At 40.3% G+C, this 13,450-nt stretch overlaps 1 protein-coding gene across 1 annotated transcript in view; it reads left to right on the top strand.

The window, feature by feature from the left end:
* Positions 1 to 13,450, top strand: part of ATP6V1B1 (ATPase H+ transporting V1 subunit B1) — a 167,627-nt gene that overhangs the window by 84,079 nt on the left and 70,098 nt on the right. Inside the window, exon 2 of the mRNA XM_077478057.1 lies at positions 1,211 to 1,266. Coding sequence (XP_077334183.1) covers positions 1,211 to 1,266 — 56 coding nt within the window. The remainder of the gene's footprint in view (positions 1 to 1,210; positions 1,267 to 13,450) is intronic.

The raw sequence follows: 13,450 nt of genomic DNA, 5'->3' as shown, positions 1-13,450 counted from the left end.
TCCGACAAAATGCTCCGATCGGACATACTCCGATCATGTGTAGCCTACTCCGACGGACAAAGTGCCACGCATGCTCAGATCAAATTCCTAGACCAAAGCTATTGGCTACTAGCCTGAACGTAGTCCCGTCGTAACGAAATAACGTCATCACGTTATGTACAATCGGATTTTCCGACAACTTAGTCCAACCGTGTGTATGCAACATCACTTCCGGACCGCTTCCGGAATTAATCCGTCGGAATTACCCTGACGGATTTGGTTGTCGGAATCTCCGACCGTGTGTACAAGGGCTTAGAGGCAGACATTGCTCAAGCAACCCCTAGAAACCTCTGGAGAAGGGGTCTCCAAACTACAGTCCTCCAGTTGTTCAGGACCTACAATTCCCATCATGCCTAGTTATGTCTGCGAATGTCAGAGTTTTGAAATGTCTCAAGGGTTGTATAGTTCCTCAACAGCTGGAGGGCCTTCGTTTGGAGATCCCTGCTCTGGAGGAACCCTGGTTGATAAAGGCTGCCTTAGAGAAACTGGAACAAGCATGCAGCTAGTGAAGTTAGTAATAAACCTCTAACGCCAACCCACTGATTGCTGTCTGTGCCCGGGTTATGTCTCGTACATACGATTGGACATCCCGACAACAAAATCCATGGGATTTTTTTTCCGATGGATGTTGGCTCAAACTTGTCTTGCATACACACGGTCACACAAATGTTGGAAATTCCCAATGTCAAGAATGCGGTGACGAGCCGAGAAAATTGAAGTTCAATAGCCAGTGCGGCTCTTCTGCTTGACTCCGAGCATGTGTAGAACTTTGTGCTTCAGAATTGTGTACACACGATCGGAATTTCCAACACGGATTTTGTTTTCCCGGAAAATCTGAGATCCAGATCTCAAATTTTGTGTGTCGGAAATTCCGATGGAAAATGTCCGATGGAGCCTACACACGGTCAGAATTTCCAACAAAAAGCTCCCATCGAACATTTTCCATCGGAAAATCCGACCTTGTGTACGCAGCATTAGAGAGATTTCTCCTGACTTCATGTCTTGGTAAAACAGGAAGTGAGTTAAAACCTCCCAAATGGGGCCACGGACGTAAATAAAGAGGCTCCCCACTGAGAAGAGTGATGAATTGGGCAGGTTGCATGAAGATGTTTCGAATCATTCTGCAAAAGTCCCAAACCAAGACCAATATATTGCTTTTTCTCTCCCATAGGTTATCGGACAGTGTGCGGTGTGAATGGACCTCTGGTGGTGCTGGACAATGTAAAGGTGAGTGCTCTAGGGGGTGTATAGTGTTTTTACCAAAATCAATGGTTTTCAACTTACAAGGTATATGGGGCTTCAGAAGTGGCCCTTAATATCACCAAAGGGCTGAAAACAGAGAGACTGTCAAAGGCTTACAAGGGAAGATGGTCATAGACTGTGCTACAGAAGTTGTTGGAGATTGGAGTCAAGCCGTTAGAGACTGGGGACATGTTAAAATAAACTGCTAGAGATCACAGATATTATTGACTCATTGCAAATCAGATCTCCCATTGCTGGATCTGAGGGCCACAGTGCAAAAACCAAAGGTTCTCATGTGGCCCTCGGGTCACAGGTTGGGCCCAAACTTTTTTTCATTTTGGATAAGGTAGAAATTCCAACGGAAAAAGCCTGCTAGATCCCGTCGGAATTTCCAACCGTGTGTACAGGGCATTACTATTCCAATCAGTATATGGTCGGCCAGCAAAAACAAAGTAGGACTTGCAAGTTCCTGTCTGCAAACAATGACCACATAAGCATCCAGCATGCATGAGTAGAGAGCTCCACCATTTGTAGCCCAAAAATGCCATAAAACCATTTAGTCCCGCAATTGCCACCTCTGTCTCTGGTCCCGGGCACCTTCATTCTGGGACAATACAGTGTCCCGGAATGAAAAATCCAATCTGACTTTTTCCGATCGTGTGTATAGAATTACATAGTTACATAGTTAGTCAGGTTGAAAAAAAAGACACAAGTCCATCCAGTTCAACCACAAAAAAAAAAAATAATATCATACAATCCCATATACCCAATTCTATACCCACAGTTGATTCAGAGGAAGGCAAAAAAAAAACAGCAGAGCATGATCCAATTTACTAAAGCAGGGGAAAAAATTCCTTCCTGATCCCCCGAGAGGCAATCGGATTTTCCCCAGATCAACTTTACCTATAAATGTTAGTACCCAGTTATATTATGTACACTTAGGAAATAATCCAGGCCTTTCTTAAAGCAATCTACTGAGCTGGCCAGAACCACCTCTGCAGGGAGTCTATTCCACATTTTCACAGCTCTTACTGTGAAGAAACCTTTCTGTATTTGGAGATGAAATCTCTTTTCTTCTAGATGTAAAGAGTGTCCCCTTGTCCTCTTTGTTGACTTAAAGTGAATAACTCGACACCAAGTTCACTATATGGACCCCTTATATATTTGTACATGTTGATCATATCCCCCCTTATTCTCCTCTTATTAAGAGTGAATAAATTCATTTCCTCTAATATTTCCTCATAGCTGAGCTCCTCCATGCCTCTTATCAGTTTGGTTGCCCTTCTCTGCACTTTCTCCAGTTCCCCGATATCCTTTTTGAGAACTGGTGCCCAAAACTGAACTGCATATTCCAGATGAGGTCTTACTAATGATGTGTACAGGGGCAAAATGATATCTCTCTCTCTGGAGTCCATACCTCTCTTATACAGGCAAGGACTTTACTCGCTTTGGAAACCGCACCTTGGCATTGCATGTTATTATTGAGCTTATGATCTACCAAAACCCCCAGATCCTTCTCCACTATGGATTCCCCCAGTTGTACTCCCCCTAGCATGTATGATTCATGCATATTCTTAGCTCCCAAGTGCATAACTTTACATTTCTCAACATTAAACCTCATCTGCCACATAGTCGCCCAATTAGACAGAGCATTGAGGTCGCCTTGTAAATTGGAGACATCCTGTAAGGACGTTATTCCACTGCATAGCTTGGTGTCATCTGCAAAGACGGAAATGTTACATTTGATCCCAGACCCAATATCATTTATAAAGATATTAAAAAGTAAGGGTCCCAGCACTGAACCTTGGGGTACACCACTGATAACCTTAGACCATTCAGAGTAAGAATCATTAACCACTACTCTCTGAATTCTGTCTTTTAGCCAGTTTTCTATCCATTTACAAACTGATATTTCCAAACCTGTAGACTTTACCTTACACATGAGCCGTGTGTGCGGAACTGTATCGAACGATTTTGCAAAATCCAAGTATACCACGTCCACCGCCACCACTCTGTCCAAGGTTTTACTTACCACCTCATAAAAAGAAATCAGATTTGTCTGACAACTTCTGTCTTTCATGAATCCATGCTGTCTGTTGCTTAAAATATTTTTTTCCTGCAAGAACTCATCTATGTGGTCTTTTATTAATCCCTCCAGTATCTTCCCAACTATAGAAGTTAAACTAACGGGTCTATAATTACTTGGTAAAGACTTTGTTCCCTTTTTAAATATAGGCACCACATTGGCCCTGTGCCAATCCAGTGGTACTATTCCTGTCATTAATGAGTCCCTAAAAATTAGATACAATGGCTGTGAAATTACAGAGCTCAATTCTTTTAGGATCCGTGGATGGATGCCATCAGGTCCAGGTGCTTTATCCACCTTTATTCTGTCCAAATATTTCTGGACCATATCACTTTTGAGCCATTGTGGATTTGGGGCTGCGTCACTACCACCCCCATTATAGACATGAGCTCCCCCCATGCTCCTTTGTATACACAGAGCTGAAGAAAGTATTTAATCACTTGAGATCCGCGCTATAGTCAATTGACGGCTACATCGCGGATCTCCTTTTCCGGGACTACGTCTATTGACGTCGTCCCGTGTACGAGCGCCCTGCGCTCCCTCTGAGGGGCGTGCGCGGCGCGCTCTGTGATCGGCGAGTCCATGAGACTCGCCTGATCACCGATCCGTGCAAGGGGTCGATCCCGACCCCTTATCACATGATCATGTGATATAGCGGAGCCGGTAATCGGCTATTATTTCTCCTCGCGCTGACAGCGCTAGGAGAAAAAAAAAAGCCGATCACTGGCGGCCGTGATCGGGACATCAGTCCCGATCACGGCCAGCCCTGCTAGCGACCACCTGCCCCCTGACAGTGCCCACCTGCCCCCTGCAGTGCCCCACTTAATAAAAGTAAGTGCCCCCCGTCAGTGCCACCCAGCAGTGCCCATAGTGCCACCCAGCAGTGCCCACAGTGCCACCCAGCAGTGCCACCCAGCAGTGCCCACAATCTGCCTCAAAGGTGCTGCACCCCAGTGCCGCCCAGCAGTGCCGCCCATCAGTGCCCAGCAGTGCCGCCCATCAGTGCCCAGCAGTGCCACCTATCAGAGCCACCTATCAGTGCCACCTATCAGTGCCCATCAGTCCTATCTATCAGTGGTGCCCATCCGTACCCATCCGTGCCACCCATCCGTGCCACCCATCCGTGCCACCCATCCGTGCCATCTTATCTGTGCCCATCTTTGCCCATCAGTGCCGCCTTATCTGTGCCCATCAGTGCCGACTTATCTGTGCCTATTAGTGCCGCCTTAACTATGCCTATCAGTGCCCACCAGTGCAGCCTATCAGTGCCCACCAGTGCAGCCTATCAGTGCCCACCAATGCAGCCCATCAGTGCCCACCAGTGCAGCCTATCAGTGCCGCCTAATCAGCGCACTTCAATGAAGGAGAAAAATGACCCGTTTGCAAAATTTTATAACAAACTATTAAAACATGATTTTTTTTTTTGCATCTTTTTTTGTTTGTTTAGCAAAAAATAAAACTCCGAGCTGTAACTAAATACCACCAAAAGAAAGCTCTATTTGTGGGAAAAAAATGATAAAAATTTCATTTGGGTACAGTGTTGTATGCCCGCGCAATTGTCATTCAAAGTGCATCAACGCTGAAAGCTGAAAATTGGTCTGGGACTGAGGGGGGTTTAAGTGCCCAGTAAGCAAGTGGTTAATAAGTTAGACTTCTCTTTGTCCCCAGTCACTCACTCCAGATTATTTTGTAAGGGGCCTACATGCTCAGACTTGACCTTTTTACTATTAATATATTTGAAGAATTTTTTGGGGTTTGTCCTACTATCTTTTTCAATGTGTCTTTCATTTTTAATTTTTGCATCCTTGATTTCCTTTTTACATATTCTGTTATATTCTTTGTAACATTTAAATGACACTAGTGATCCTTCATTTTTATATTTTTTTAAAAGCTCATTTTTTATAGTTTTAACTTTGGCCGTGAGCCACATCGGTTTTATTTTTAGCCTTTTAAACTTATTGCCCATGGGAATATACTTTGCAGTGAGATCACAAACAGTCTTTTCGAATTCTGACGCACAAAGAGCCACGCATGCGCAGAATAAATTTGGGGACAAAAGCTATTGCCTACTGGCCTCTATGTAGTCCCGACGTATGTGTTTGACGTCACCCAGTTCAGAATGATCGGATTTTCTTGTCTACTTTGTGTGACCGTGTGTATGCAAGACTAGTTTCTGCCAAAATCCGTCGGAAAAAATGTTTATGATTTTTTATTTATACACATATATTGGTTATCCACAGTGAACTGTGGTGGATCTACACACTTTATAGTGTAGAATTTAGGGCATATCAGCCATTTGCAGTCACTCACATTTTAAGTTGAATGGTTTACATTTTTCACACGTTTTAACATGGTTCATTCCCATTCCCATTTATAGGTTTAGCGCCATTCTGATTTTTTCCATAACTTTTTACTATATTGGTGTTGTATAGGAGAATTGCTGCTTCCATTTTATTATGAATGTATCCTTTTCAGGCTTTTTGACATTTATCTTAGCGCAGTTTCTTTTTCTTTTTTCTATAATTGTGGGACAGTCCCGGGCAATCCGGGACACATGGGCACCCTAGATGGGGTGTGCCAGTTGGGAGCAGCTGAGTGAGTGAAGCATTCTTTGGTTTCTTGACACTTTCTCGGATGATGAGGATCTGATTGGGGGGAGCGATCTGTATAGTAAACATAAACTATGAATGAGGCTCCTCACACTGAGTACAATGAGGTGTGGTGACTGTATACAGAATACATCCTGAATAGAGGTAATCCAGGTACAATAACACCTCTCCTCTATTTACACCAATCACACCGCTCTGTAAAATCTTCTATGTCATCACAGTTGCCCAAAATAGCAACACTTAACTCTTTCACTGCCAGATGCATAAAAAAAAAAAAAAATAAATAAATAAATAAATAAATAAATAAATATATATATATATATATATATATATATATATATATATATATATATATGTATAGGTATAGAATAAAGAATAAGAATAGAAGAAGAAAAAAATATAAGAAGAAGAAATTATATATATATATATATATATATATATATATATATATATATATATATATATATATATATATATATATATATATATATATATATATATATATATATATACACATACATACATATATTTATTTATTTATTTTAATTATTTTTGACACATGTAAAAATATACAATTTAGGCCTGAAAATCAACTAACACCCCCAAACATTATTATATTTTATGAACGCAGAGACCTTGGAGAATAAAATGGTCACAGCTTAAACATTTTTATCTCACACAATAATTGTTTTTCAAATTCATATTTTCAGTAAAAATATCACTCAAATTGAAATTCAAACAAACATGGCATAAGATCAGATTTTTGGTAAACCATAAAAGATGAGGTTGTCTCAAGTAAATAGATACTAAATATGCCAAGCGGTATAATTGTAATACTGTATGTATATGTTTTAGTGTCTGTATATGTTTTTGGCCTAAAAGCAAAACGCTAAGTGTGGCGGAAAAAAACTAACACTGCACATCACCCTGAACACACCATCCCCACCGTGAAACATGGTGGTGGCAGCATCATGTTGTGGGGATGCTTTTCTTCAGCAGGGACAGGGAAGTTGGTCAGAGTTGATGGGAAGATGGATGGAGCCAAATACAGGGCAATCTTAGAAGAAAACCTGTTATGCCGCGTAAACACGACCGTTTTTTCTGTCAGAATAAACTCTTTCCGACGGAGTTCCGCTGAAACGGACTTGCCTACACATGATCACACCAAAGTCCGTTTGTTTAGAACGCAGTGATGTACAACACGTATGACGGGATTAGAAAAAGGAAGTTCAATAGCCAGTAGCCAATAGCTGCCCATGCGTCGTTTTTGGTCCGTCGGAATAGCATACAGACAAACGGTTTTACCGATAGGAATTTATTCCATCGGAAAAACATGTTCTATTTCTAGGTCCATCAGAATTTTTGAAAAAAAAAGTCAGATGAAGCCCAGACATAATTGGAATATTCGATGAAATGATTCTCTCTGACCTTTTCTTCCGGAAAGTCCGCCCGTGTGTACGCGGCATTAGAGTCTGCAAAAGACTTGAGACTGGGTCGGAGATTCACCTTCCAGCAGGATAATGACCCTAAACATACAGCCAGAGCTACAATGGAATGGTTTAGATCAAAGCATATTCATGTATTAGAATGGCCCAGTCAAAGTCCAGACCTAAATCCAATTGAGAATCTGTGACAAGACTTGAAAATTGCTGTTTACAGACGCTCTCCATCCAATCTGACAGAGCTTGAGATATTTTACAAAGAAGAATGGGCAAAAACTTCACTCTCTAGATGTGCAAAGCTGGTAGAGACATCCCCAAAAAGACTTGCAGCTGTAATTGCAGCGAAAGGCGGTTCTACAAAGTATTGACTCAGGGGGGCGCCATACAAATGTACCCCACACTTTTCACATATTTATTTGTAAAAGATGTTGAAAACCATTTATCATTTTCCTTCCACTTCAAAATTATGTGCCACTTTGTGTTGGTCTATCACATAAAATCCCCCAAAAAATAAATGTACGTTCTTGGTTGTAAAATGACAAAATGTGGAAAGGGGTATGAATACTTTTTCAAGGCACTGTATATCTTATACACAGTATTTTATATATTCACACAGTATATTATATACACAGTGTATATATAGATATCTATATCTATATATATCTATCTATATATATATATATATATATATATATATATAAATATATATATATATATATACACATATATATATATATATATATATATATATATATATATATATATATATATATATAAATATATATATATATATATATATATACACATATATATATATATATATATATATATATATATGTATGTGTATATATATATATATATATATATATATATATATATATATATATATATATATATATATATATATATATATATATATATATATAGATGTTTCTTTTAATAATTTCTTTTCAACATCTCAACACTTCTCATGTTGAAAGTTCACAAACTGGACACAATGTAAAGCCAATCTAAACTCAAAGACAAATGTAATATATTGCATCTTACCAGTCCTAAGATGTGGTGGCTGCATTTGTTTTTTTGTTTTTTTCGGGGGGGGGGGGGGGTGGTTGTGTTTTTATGATACTTTCCTTTAGTAACACCTAGTGATCCTGCCAGTAACACACTTCCTGTCTCTGGGTGGCTACAGTCATTTTCCGAAATTCGAATTTCGGATAGAATGAATTCAAATTTGAATTGAAAAGACTATTATAAAATAATAGAAAAGAAAAACAATAGAACAGAATAAAAAAAAATATATATATATAGATATATATATAGATAGATAGATAGATAGATAGATAGATAGATAGATAGATAGATAGATAGATAGATAGATAGATAGATAGATAGATAGATAGATTCTATTGCTTTATTAGTTTATATTCTAATTTATTGTATTTTTTAGAAAATAGTTTTCTATTTTTTTTTTTTCATTCGATTGGAATTTGATTTAGAATTTGTTCGCTTTTTTATGGATTCGTTTAAATTCGTTACTTTTGTAATTCGGAAATTCGGATGCATACAAATTTCCAAATAATGAAAAATTTGTCCGAATTTCGATTCAGAACGAAAACGAAATGCACATGTCTAGTCGGAGCTCATTAACTGTATCCAATAAGTTGTAGTGACAGAGTTGTAGTAAATCTTACGCTTACTGCAGCTAAGAATGCCTACATACAGTGTTCGAATAGAAGTGCAGTGAAGTGTTCCCAAAGTAAAGCTGTCTGTGCACAGTGTCCTAGTGAACAACCAAGGAAATACTTGCAAAGGTGAGCGATGGCCCTCTCACCAACAACCAGGCCCATCAAGTGCCTTAAAACAGCGACTCACGAATAGATGTCCTGGCTTCGGACCCACCTGTTACGATCACCCGAATGCGGAACACGAAGCGTGGGTTGCTGCGCGGTCAAGTTGGCACTGGTCAGATGTCCGATGAACAGCAGGCAGCGCTGGACCCCTTCTCTGTTGGGCAGGAATGTTGTACTCCAAGTGGTAGGCTGAGTGATCTCACTGGGGCGGGTTTCTGGTTTCTTTGATAGCCCTTCCCAGCAGTCTCCCTGATGGTAGCAATGATTCCTGGGATATGTGGTCCGGGTCTATAGTCATGTAGAGGGATAGTCATCTGGTGGAACTACTAATCCCACAATCCTTTTGGTTAGGCTCACAAATATGATTCCAGTTTAGTAACACCGGGCACTAGAGAGATAATACAATATACAGATAGGGCAGTGAATAAATGTTTCTTGCAATTGTAGTCCATATTGCTACACATGACATGGCACACAATTTTATTTGCATTTTACTTTAAAACCAATAAAATAGTATAATAGATATCTCAACAGTATACTATATACATAACAATGATGTTGAAGAATAGCCCTTTACACAGTTTTACACATGTTTCACCATTCTGACTTTATCAGGGGTTATGTGCGAGGGATACTAATAAAATATACAAAAAGACATATATGGTTCAAGAAACATACATAATATATACATAAGGTAGATATTCATAGGCACAGATTGAATAGAAACCTACTGGGAAGGTACATGTCTGGATCCTAAGGGGCTGCTACGTACCTGGTGGGTTCCTAATGTAACTGGTAAAATGACACAACATTTTACTTGCAATTTACTTAAAACCAATAAAATAGTAATATAGAAATCTCAACAGTATAATATATACATAATAATGATGTCGAAGTATAGCCCTTTACACAGTCCTCTACGTGTTTCACCATCCTGGCTTCATCAGGAATTATGTGCAAGGGATACTAATAAAATATACAAAAAGACATATATGGTTCAAGAAACATACATCATATATACATAAGGTAGATATTCACAGGCACAGATTGAATAGACACCTACCAGGTACATGTCTGGATCCTAAGGGGCTGGTACCTTCCTGGTGGGTTCCTGACGTAACTGGTAAAATTACACAACATTTTATTTGCAATTTACTTTAAAACCAATAAAATAGTAATATAGAAATCTCGACAGTATACTATATACATAATAATGATGTTGAAGAGTAACCCTTTACACAGTCCTCTACGTATTTCGCCATACTGGCTTCATCAGGAACCCACCAGGAATGTACCAGCCCCTTAGGATCCAGGCATGTGCCTTTCTGGTGGGTTTCTATTCAACCTGTCCCTGTGAGTACTTACAGTAACGTATGTATGTATGTATTATGTATGTTTTGTGAACCTTATAGGTTTATTTTGTATATTTTATTAGTACCCCTCGCACATAATTCCTGATAAAGCCAGGATGCCGAAACATGTAGAAGACTAGATGTAAAGGGCTATTTTTCAACATCATATTTATGGATATAAAATACTGTCAAGATTTCTATTTTACTAATTTATTTAAATTTTTTATTTGTATTATTTTATATTGATATTATATTATTATTATTTTTTAATTTTTTTTCTTTGTTTACAAACTAAACTGCAGAAAACATTTGGTGTCGTTTTAACAGTTACATGGTTGTTGATGACTTTTCACCTAGAAAATCCCATTCCACAAACCTGTGTTGGTTCTCTTTATTATTAAAGGCATGCTGGTGCCATTTATTTCTCCCCAAAATAGAATTTGTAATAAAAACATCTTTGCCATTCTGAAGCTTCCCTCCAACCACTTTGCATATTATTTTATATATACTGTGACTTGCCAAATATGCTGCAGAAATCTCCATTCCACTGGAGTCTGGCTGCAACCATTTTAACTGTGGGCAGCTGAAGCTGCTGCCTGTTCACTTCTTGGATTTACACAGACACACAGAGGCGCGCCTTCAGCTCTGCAGCTCTCATTGGCTCTCTAATGACCCCCCCCCCCCCCCCTTCCTGGCAAACTCTCACAGGAGTTATGCCCTGTACACACGGTCTGACATTCCGACCACAAAATCTGTTGGATTTTTTCCAACGGATTTTGGCCGAAACTGGTGTTGCATACACACGGTCCAACAAAGTTGTCGGAAAATCTGATCGTTCGGAACGAGGTGACGCTCGTTGCGTACGATGGGACTATGTAGAGGCTATTATCCAATAGCTTTGGTCTCACAATTTAATCTGAGCATGCGTGGCACTTTGTCCGTTGGAAATTCTCTACAAACGCTCGGAAAAAGTCAGATCGGATTTTGTTGTCGGAAAATTTTAGATCCTGCTCTCAAACTTTTTCTGTCGGGATTTGCGATGGAAAAAGTTCGATAGAGCCCACACACGATCGCATTTTCCAACAACATAATCCGATCGGACCTTTTCCGTCTGAATTTCCGACCGTGTGTATGGGGCATTAGAGAGAGGGAGAGCTGTGCATGATGTCACAAGCCTAGGCTATGACATCATGCACAGGAAGTGGGCTGTATAAGGTATTTAATGGCAGAAAAAAAAAAATGTTTTACTATCCAAAGTTAAAACAACAAGGGCAGAAGATTTAATAGACGGAAAGATGAAAAAAAAAAATGACCGAAGGTCCGCTTTCAGTTCAGCTGACAGGAAGTGACAAGGACATTGCATTTCAGAATCAACAGGTCTTTTCTGTACTTGCTGAAAAATAAAAACTAATGCAGGCACTGCAACCCAAGACTGGTAAACTGTCATATATAGCATTTTCTGGGTTTAGTTATCCTTCTAAGACGAAGACCTAAAGGGGTTATTTTGCTGATCTCTATAAATAGGCCCCTGACATAAGCAGTGTCTGTAAACAGAGCGGCGGGGCCCCGAGGGAGGGAGGGGGAGGGGGGAAGAATGGGCCCGGCTTGGACAGTCTCCAGCCTCATCCAGGTTTTAACCTTATTCTCGGCCGGCCCTGCCAATAAAAACGGCAACAATATCATTTGAAATAAGTAGCACAGCCATGAATGGCGCTGCACCAATTAGTAATCTTATTAAACAGACTCTGGCCGAAGGGAAACAAAGGTTACAATTGAGCTCGAGTTATACAACACGGGGCAGATTACCGGGACTTCAGGGGAATTACACGGAGCATTAGAGAACGGCGGCACCCGGGGGGGTGAATCAACGGTATGTGTCCAAGTAGATTACAGAGCCTGACATAGAGATTGTATAAAGGTAAATGGAACTACCTGGACCGCAGGGACTCTGCCTCCGAGTACGGAGAATGGAAGGACCCTTATCTGTGTCCTGGACCCTGAACCAGCGTCATTCCACCTGCCGAGCGCCCCTCCTTCTGCTCTCCTCTCCTACAAACCTGCCTGACCACTTCACTACCGGGCGCTTCCACCCACTCCCTGCCCAGGCCTCTTTTCAGATTTCGGCGCTGTGACACTTTGAATGACAACTACGCGGTCATGCGACGGCTGTACCCAAATTACGTTTTTTCATCTTCTGTTCCCCACAAGTAGAGATTCCTTTTGGTGGTATTTGATCACCTCTGGGGGGTTTTTATTTTTTGCACTACAAATAAAAAAAAGACCGAAAATTTTGAAAAAGAAAAAAACATTTTTCTTTGTTTCTGTTATGAAATTTTGTAAATAAGTACGTTTTCTGCTTCACTGATGGGCACTAATATGCAGCACTGATGGGCACTGATAAGTGACACTGATATGTAGCACTGATGGGCACTAATATTCAGCACTGATGGGCACTGATAAGTGACACTGATATGTAGCACTGATGGGCACTTATGAGGCAGCATTGATGGGCACTGATGTGGAGGCACTAATATGCAGCACTGATGGGCACTTATGAGGCAGCACTGATGGACACTGATAGGTGGAACTGATAAGCACTGATAAGTGGCACTAATATGCAGTACTGATGGGCACTGATGAGGAAGCACTAATATGCAGCCCTGATGGGCACTGATAGGTGGCACTGATATGTAGCACCGATGGGCACTTATGAGGCAACACTGATGGGCACTGATAAGGAGGCACTAATATGCAGCACTGATGGGCACGGATAGGTGGAACTGATGGGCACTGATAGGCAGCACTAATAGGTGGCACTGATATGCAGCAC

The sequence above is a fragment of the Lithobates pipiens genome, unplaced genomic scaffold (genome assembly GCF_037356315.1).
Source record: "Lithobates pipiens isolate NorthernLeopardFrog02 unplaced genomic scaffold, aLitPip1_a1.2 Scaffold_13, whole genome shotgun sequence".
In the NCBI taxonomy this organism is placed as follows: Eukaryota; Metazoa; Chordata; class Amphibia; order Anura; family Ranidae; genus Lithobates; species Lithobates pipiens.
The sequence above is the reverse complement of the archived record's forward strand: the minus strand, read 5'-3'. Positions and strand labels throughout refer to the sequence as shown.